General features: G+C 44.4%; 1 protein-coding gene across 1 annotated transcript; it reads left to right on the forward strand.

Annotated features, from left to right (window-relative positions):
* The first annotated feature begins 2,745 nt into the window (after window positions 1-2,745).
* On the forward strand, window positions 2,746-8,973 carry LOC137345139 (probable G-protein coupled receptor 139). Its single transcript, XM_068008609.1, has 2 exons — window positions 2,746-2,815; window positions 8,063-8,973. Exons 1-2 carry the CDS (start codon window positions 2,746-2,748, stop codon window positions 8,971-8,973), a joined length of 981 nt encoding a protein of 326 aa, XP_067864710.1.
* Window positions 8,974-9,243: the final 270 nt, after the last annotated feature.

Consider the following 9,243-nt stretch of genomic DNA (forward strand, 5'->3'; position numbering starts at 1 on the left):
ACCTTTGGATGATCCATCTCTGCCTCGTCCTGAGCTCCAGTTGGCACGGAATTCGATTCAGTCCACTTGACATCAAGAAACGGCTGAAGGCACTCGATACAGCAATATCCTGGCTGTACTGCCGAGGACACCTGCTCCAGAACCAGCTATGTCCTTAACCAAACTGTTCCAGTACAGTTACAAAAAAGGCTGTGGAAAATTGTCCCGGAATGTCCTGTCCAAAAAAGTAGGACAAATTCAATCTGGCCAACTACCACCCAATCAGTTTACTCTCAAACATCCGCAAAGTGATTTAAGATGCTATCACTAGTTCTATCAAGTGACACTTACTCAGCAATAACCTGCTCACCGATGCTCATTTTGCGTTCTGCTAGGGCCACTCAGTTCCAGACCTCATTTCAACCTTGGGGGCAAACATGAACAAAGGAGTTGAATTCCAGAGGTAAGATGAGAGTGACAGCACTTAACATCAAGGCAGCATTAGACAAGTGTGGCATCAAGCAGCCTTTGCAAAAATGAAGTCAGTGGGATTTGGGGAAAACCTCTCTACTGGCTGGAGTCATACGTAGCTCAAAGGAAGATGGTTGTGGTTGTTGGACGCCAAACATTTCAGCCCAGGGCATCGATGCAGCAGTTCCTCAGGGTAGTTTCCTATGTCCAAACATCCTTAGCTGCTACATCTATGGCCTTCCCTCCAACCTAATGTCAGAAGTGGAGATGTTCGCTGATGATTGCACTGTGTTGAGCATCATTCTCTGTCCCTTCCCGCTTGCAGAGAAAACTGGACAACTTTCAGGCTAAGGCTGATAAGTGTCAAGCAACAGTCACGCCACAACAGTGCAGGCAATGACCATCTCCAACAAGAGACAATCTAAACACCTCCCCTTGACATTTCGGCATTGCCATTGTACAATCCTCCACCATCACCATCGTGGGGGTTAATAATGATCGGGGACTTAATTGGACTAGCCATACAAAAACAGTGGTTGCAAGAGCAGGTCAGAGGTTAGGTACTCACCTCCTAACTCGCCAAAGTGTGTCCACCATCTACAATGGGTTTGATGGAATACTCTTTTCAAGAAACTCACCACCATCCAGGAAAAAGCAGCCTGCTTGATCAACACCTCATCCATCACTTTAAACATTCACTGCCTCCACCAGCAATGCACAGCGGCAGCAGTGTGTACCATATACAAGATGCACTGCAGCATCTCACCCACAGCTGCCTTGAGAGCACCTTCCACACCCGCAAACCCTGCCACATAGAACAACAAGGGCAGCAGGCATATGGGAACACCAGCACCTGCACTTCCCCAAAAAGTCAAAAACCATCCTGACTTGGAACGATATCACCATTCCTTCATCATCACTGGGTCATTATCATGGGAAGCACTCCATAACTGCACCACACGGATTGCATTGGTGCAAAAAGGCAGTTCACGACCACCTTCTCAAGGGCACTGAGGGATGCACAATTAATGTTGGCCGTGCCAACGATGTTCAAAATCCAAGAAACCATATAAAAATGTCTGATAGCACTGAGGTAGTGGAGGGTCGAGAGACATGGTGGAAAGCTGGACTGGGTGTTGTCACAACACGTGTAGAAGCTAACTCAATATCTGTAGATGATGTCACCAGTGAGCAGCATATCCATGAGGAAGAGAGAGGAACAACACTGGAAATTTCACGGCCTCCTCGGTAGCGGTGCTGGTATGGGAAGAGAAGACATTACTGGTAATCTTCTGGCTATAATCATATCAGTGAGAATGGAACTAAGCATGATCTGTCCCTTCGAAGTAGAGCAGTGTCAGAAGGTATGGGGAGATTACGGATGGGCCTGCTGCAGGGTTGGCGGAGCGGGTGACGATGGGTCGGGGTGAGCACATGGAAGTATTTTAACCAAAGATTGAAAATTTTACATTTAAGTCATTGGGGGACTGGGGACCAAAGTGTCTCAGTGAGGATGAGGGTGATAGAAGAGTAGGACTTAGTGAGGGCATGACATGGTGAAAAAAGATTTGGATTAGTTGACATTGATGGAAGGTGGAGGTTTTGTGGTTGGTCAGCACTGAACTGGAGGAATGGAGTCAGAAGGTAGCACAGTTCTAATTTTTCCAGAATCATTAACCAATGTAAAATATCCAGGTAAACATCTTCACTAAAATAGAGGAGAGAGGAATGTCAAATTCAGTGTCCGCCCCCTAACATTACCCACAGTAATTTATAGGCTGCAGTCCTGAATATGACCTTTAATTCACCCGGGGTCTGAAACTCAAAGTTCAGATTTTAGCTGAGTATGTGCAGGAACAGAGTGGGACAGATTTGCTTGTGCCCCTGGATTCAGTGTGCACTGCAGAGAAATCAATGACATTAATAATTGAATCAGCATGAATGAACAGATTCAACACAATGATATGAAAACTGTAAATGAAGCCACTCGTTATTTTGGGATCAGTAAGAAATGAGCAGAGGTTTCAGCTTTATTCCAGTGAGAGATCTAATTAAGATAGTGTCTGCGACTTTGAGCAATTGTGCTTTACGCGCCACATTATTTGCATCAGAGTCAAAGCTGCTGATATAATGTGTTTGTTCAAGTGAGTGTAACTGATAGGAATGATCAGGGGCATACATGTGTCTGTCGAGACTGACCCCATGTATAAATCAGGACCAATTGGAATGGATCAGCTCAGAGTGCCTGCCAGAGTTGTAGGATCCAGGCAGATAGAAATCATGCTTCTCACGGAAATGGGACATACAGTAAAGCAACAGATCGAAGACATTTACTATACTGTTCTTGCAGCTGTTGGAGCTCCTGGTAAGCTGTTGTTTCATGGGTTTTGCCCTAATGAAACAGTGTTGCGATCGCAATTCCAAGGAATGTGCATGTCCACTCAGACATAATGAAACCCACAGCGAGTTAGTGTCTGCAGGATTGCATCAGTTATCTCTTGACTAGTTTAGTAATAATGTGAGTCATGGAAGAGGCATTCGATTCTGTTTATTTCATGCATTGTAGATGAAATAAACAGTGTAAATGAACCGGGGAGATTTGTGTGACCTATAGAAATATTTAACTACTTAGAGTCTTCAGCTTTTAAAACACTGACTCTGGGAAGAGAATTATTGAACACGGAGCTGATGCACAGAATGCAGGCACAACATATTAGGGTTAAATTGGATGGGGAAAGTATAATTGAGAAAGAGAGTATGTTAGTGTGGAGAGATGGAGAGTGTAGCGATAAAGAGACAGAGGAAAAAAAACAATAGGGAGTGGTGGAAGGAACGTGATAAGAGATGGAGAGTGGTAGCAGTTTAAAATATTCTTCAGAATGAACTGTCACTTCAAGTATACTTCCAATGAGGAATTGTGAGCTGTAGGTGTTCTTTGGATGTTGTGAGATCGTGAAAGTTTACTTGTACTGGACGAGTGTGTTTACATCACTATCTTGTCCTCAGTCTGGATAGCTGAATATATTTTTTTTTTAATTACTGATTGAGCATATGTACTTAAAGAATAGAAAGCGACAGTTACTGTTCATAATGAATCATAAGAAATATAACATGGACCAGACCTTGCAGCGCTTTCAACCTACTCCGCTATTCAACAAGCCCAGGGCTGATTCCCTGAGTGTTAAAAATCTACTGATCGTGTCTTGTATATACTAAACATCTGAGCATCAACAGTCCACTAGGGTAAAGAATTCTAAAGTTTCACAACCCCCTGAGTGAAGAAAGTTCTCTTCATCTCAGTACAAAATAGGTGAGCCCTTATCCTGAGTCTAAGCCCCCTAGTACTAGACTATCTATCCAGGGGAAGACGGACTCTCATATACTCTGTCAACTCTTCTCGGAATCGTGTTCATTTCAATGAGATCACCTCTCATTCTTTTGAACTACAGCAAATATGGGCATATTCACTCACTGTCTCCTTATAAGACAATCCTTGCCTCCCAGGAATCAATTTGGTGAACCTTCATTGCACCCTCCCGAAGGCAAGTATATCCTCAGGTACATAGATCAAAACTGTACACTGTCATCCCTGCGTGGCCTCATCAACGCCCTGTAGAGTTGCTGCATTCAAATGTCCATTGTCGATGTTTATTAAAGTTTTAAGATATTTTCTTGCACTCTTCCTCTGCGCTAACTGTACTCTCAATTTATATTTGTCTGTAAATTTTGAATTTGTCCTTCTGCCTCCCAAGTCCCTATCAATTATGTAATTGGTGAACTGCTCCAAGTGCAAATGCTCGGGGAATATCACTGCTCTCCTTTTGCCAACCTGAGTCTTTTGTAGCCAGCTTGCTGTCCATTCTAAAATAATAACAGAAAGTGATGGAAATACTCAGACGGTAAGGCAGCATCGGTGGAAAGAGAAGCAGAGTTAACATTTCATCTGAACTGTCCATTCTGATCATTTTCTCCTAATTCCACTTGCTCTGAGTTTTTTCATGAGTCTGCTGTGTGGTAGCTCATAGTGAATCAAGGTATTTTACATCAACTGTTTTTGGCTTAACTACAGTTTCAGATATTATTCAAATCATTTAATAAAGTTTGTGCTTTTGGAATATGTGCTGACGACTCGCTATTATATTATATGTTTCAATATGTTTTTCCGTTAAATATTTGATTAAGAATTCCATTACCTTTCCTTTCATTATGCTAAATGGTCTATAGTTCTTGGATTTGTTTTATCTCCTGATTTCAATACAAGAAAATAACATTAGCTGTCCCTCAGTTCTCTGGCACGATTCCCTATTCTGATGATTATTGCTGAATAGATAACCGTATCTCTGCTATCTCTTCCTAACTTTTCAGTATATTTGACTACAATCCTCTCTTTGATCACTTTATTAAACATCTCTATTTTAAATGTCTTGAAGTATTTTGTTGAATTCATTCCCTACTATTTGACAGTTTACTCCCTCCCCTCAGTGATCTCTCTTGCTTCTTCAGGCTCTGAATCCTCATCCACTGGTTCATTCTTCCGGACTGTCCCACAGCACACAACACTTCTTTCCTCCGGTGCTTGAAGCTTCGCTCCAGAATTCCATTTACCCTTCTATCCATGTCATTCTGCCCCTCTCTGGTCCAAAGTCCAGTAAACACAAGCAGCCTCAAACTCACAGTGAGTGGGATCTTGCCTGACAGGCAACATGGGTCCATTGCCCAGCCTGTTTCCCTCCACTATCTCCTCCTTGTACATTCTGAGGGCCCCTGTTCGAATTGATTCATTTTGTTTCATTCACTAGAACGCCTCTCTTCTTTACCAGCTCTGATCTGAGAATGAAAGCGTTCACAGGATCCTGATCCAGATCTCTGTGCAGAGACCCAGTTGTAACGTATATACGGCGCACATTGGTTATAAACATGGAATATTCGACTTGCAAATGGTGTCAGTATGGGATCTGCATGGATCCCAGCCAAGCTGCCTTTGTGCAGGATATATGGACCATTTTTTGTTCCAAACCTATTCAGGTCCCCACCCTCACATAATTTGTCCTGCACTTCGATGACTATACTGGCACCATTTCCTTCTTTTGTCATGAACTGGAAAATATTTCAACTTTGCTTCTATTTTCCACCCTCCTTTGTCCTCACATTGTCCATCCCTGACACTTCCCTTCCCTTCCTGGACGTCTCCATCTGCATTTCAGGGAGTGGCTGTCCTGAAACTTCTACTATAATTCAGCCGATTCCTACAACGACATTGATTATACCTCTTCACACGCACTTCCTAGAAAAACTCTGTTCCATTCTTTCAGTTTCTCCACCTCTGTTCCGATGATGCTACCTTCCACACGAATGTTTCTGAAATGTCTTAACTTTTCCTTAGCCGACGATTCCCCTGCATTATGGTTAACAGGACCCCCGACCGTGTCCATCACACATTTACTGCGTTGCTACCTTCACCCATTCCCCGTCCCTGCCAGAACCACGATACCGTTCCCCTGGTGCTCACCTTCCACACCATCAACTTCCACATTCAACACATCATCATCCAACATTAATGCCACATCTAGCTAAATTCACCAACAACCATACATTCTGCTCCCTTCCCGTTCACCAATCTCATTGTGACACCTTGGTCCACTCCTCAATTACCCCCAACATTTGTTCCCTTTCTCAGAGCACCTCATCATGCAAGTGAAGAAGATGTAATATTTACACTTCAGCCTACACCCGTCTCACTGTCCAAGGCCCTGAACTCTCCTTTCAGGTGATAAAGCAGTTTTCTTTCACTTCTTATAATTTAACTGTATTTGCTTGTCCATAATGGAGTCTCTCATGCATTGGGAAAGCAGAAGACACAGATCAAGAGATTTGTTTGCTGGGCTCCTCCATTCAAACTGCAAACTTGACATTAATTTCCAATCACTTTGCACTTTAATTTTACATTCCATTCCCAATCTGACCTCTCTCTCTCCTTGCCCTCTTACAATCTTGCACTCAAGTTCAATGAGCATCACTGCAGATTTTTTCGATTCGTCATTTCATTGCCCGTTGGGCTCAAGACAGTGATTAACAAGTTCAGATTATAAACATTGTTCTCACTTTCTTGGACGGCCGGTGCTGGTAATGGTGATTGGCTGACCAGTCATTAGGAGTGGAAGGCGTGCAGGCTTGTCTTGTGGTGGAAAGCCCCGATTGGTATACAGCTGGCAGGCTGACCCATAGCCCTGGAGTCTACCCCAAATTCTCTGTTGCTGCCCGGGTCTCTGGAGCTGTCTCCACTTTGTGGGATTTACATGCTCCCCTCTCACTCGGTTGTTCTACTGTCACCATTTACACTTCCTCTGGACCCATCCTCTGTTTCTTTAATTGTCCCATTCACCTTGACCCAGCATCGTTTTAGACATTAAATCACCCCTGGCCTCCACCCCATCACAGGCCTTCCCCTTTGCTCTTTCCTGCCCTTCTACCCAACTTTGCATTGGCTTTATCATTGCTTTAAAATAGTTAACCTCTAATATCTTTGAGATCTGGTGAAATGCTATTGGCCTGAAGCTAACTCTGTTCCTATGCTGCTGGAAATGCCGAGTGTTTTCAACATTCTAGTATTTTTGTCATATTCACAGCAGCTTCAGTATTTGTTTCTGCTCAAATGCTTCGGTCTGGATATTAACAGGGGTGAGTGACATAGGTGAAGAGCGGAGCTTCAGAGCTTTAACTGCACCGACTGCCTCTTTTTCCTCAACAGCTTCCCTGCCATGAAGTTCCTCTGATTGAAAGGCTTGGGCTGGGAAGACTGGTGCAGAACTCAGGACCAGGGCAGTCTAAACCTTGACCGTGTGGTATCGGAACGGCTTACTGCTATCAATGGTGTCGAATCCCCAACTCTGAAGGGGCGGAAGTGGTGGCATTTCTGATCGATTGGATATTGTTGCCCAACCCTGGGGAAGGGTCTCCTATTGTGCAGTGTGGTCAGAGACTGGAGGCAGGGAGGGGGGGTTGGAGTTTCAGACCTTCACCCACCAGGAGGGGTCTCTTCTCATGGAGAGTGGCCCTATATCATGGAGGGGGAAACGGCAGGTGGACAGTCTGATTCAAGAGGCGATGATCCTGGGGGTCGGGTGTTGTTGACCCCGGGAGAAGGGGTCCAATTCTGTGCTAGTGTTCAATCCCGGGGAGGAATCAATCCTGGCGGAGGGGTGTTTGTGTTGGGCGTGATCCAATCCCGAGGGAGCAGTCTGCTCCCCAGTGCTGGGTGTCTTTGTATATGGCGTGGAGTCGAACGGGAAACCCATCGGACCAGAGTGTGAAACAGATTAAATCAGAGACTTCCAGCCTTATTAAAATATTTAAATTGCCAACCGCACTCCTGTGGGCAGTTGCCGTCCCGTCCCCTTTCCCAGCTCCATTAAAGCCAGAAATGGACGAGTTGGAGGTCGGTTGGAGTTAGTGGTGGATTGGGGTCATGGCTGAGATTTTTTAAATTTTAACTTCTGACCCGTGCCCACCCGCCTATTTTTGGTGCTGCAATCGTGCCCTGAGATTCCGGGTCAGATATGGAGAATGTTTGATGAGTTGATTTCTATTTTCTTTTCCCTTCTCTCTCTTCCAGTTAATTTAGTGGCGATTATGATCTTGTGCCAGGGAAAGTGTAGCCTCTCCACCTGCACCACTCGCTACCTGCTGGCCATGGCAATGGCGGATCTACTGGTCATTATCACTGAGCTCATATTGTTCAGGATCAGTTCATATTATTTCCAGGGATCTTACCTGAACATCACCCCTGTGTGTAGTGTTAACATTGTCCTGAGTCGTGCAGCCACAGACTGTTCTGTTTGGTTCACCGTCATTTTCTCCTTTGATCGATTTGTGGCCATTTGTTGTCAGAAGCTGAAAACAAGATATTGCACCGAGAAAACTGCAGCTGTGGTTATAATAACAACCTGCATTTTACTCTGTTTTAAAAATGTTCCCTTGTATTTTGCATATGAACCAACATCAATAATTAACAATGTACCATGGTTCTGTTACACAAAGCCAAGTTATTTTACTGAGCCGGGATGGGTGGGCTTTGACTGGTTTGATACAGTTTTAACCCCATTGCTCCCATTTGGTTTAATTCTGTTGCTCAACTCTCTGACAGTCAGACACATTTTAGTGTCTAGCCGAGTCCGTAAGGGACTGAGGGGTCAGAACGATGCAGGGAATCACAGTGACCCAGAAATGGAGAGCAGAAGGAAGTCTGTGATTTTACTCTTCACTATATCTGGCAGCTTTATACTTCTGTGGTTGGTGTATGTTATGCATTTCCTTTATTATAGTATAACAGGAACAGATCATGGGGATTACAATGATTCTGAATATATATTTCGAGAAGTCGCATTTATGCTGCGGAATTTAAGTTGCACCACAAACACATTTATTTATGGGGTGACTCAGTCCAAGTTCAGAGAGCAGCTCAAGAGTGCAGTGAAATATCCGATTACATCAATTATTCAACTAATAAATAAACAAAACAACTGAAAGGACCCTGAGGCGGGTCCAGTGTTTCCAGTCCATGAATGTAATATTTATCCCGAATGGGCAAGAGATGACTGACAGCTGGGTAACCCGAAATACTCTGGTGGGAGAGGGGGATGGTGGTGTTGTGGGTCACGCGCGGCAAACAGCAGCAGGGTGGCACACAGCTGGATCATCTGACATACACTGGTGAGGGTGGGGATCACACTTGTCAAAGAGCAGCAGGGGGGCAGGCAAGAGGTGACCCACAGCTGGATCATCTGACATACACTG

This window comes from Heterodontus francisci, chromosome 28, assembly GCF_036365525.1.
Source record: "Heterodontus francisci isolate sHetFra1 chromosome 28, sHetFra1.hap1, whole genome shotgun sequence".
Taxonomy (NCBI): Eukaryota; Metazoa; Chordata; class Chondrichthyes; order Heterodontiformes; family Heterodontidae; genus Heterodontus; species Heterodontus francisci.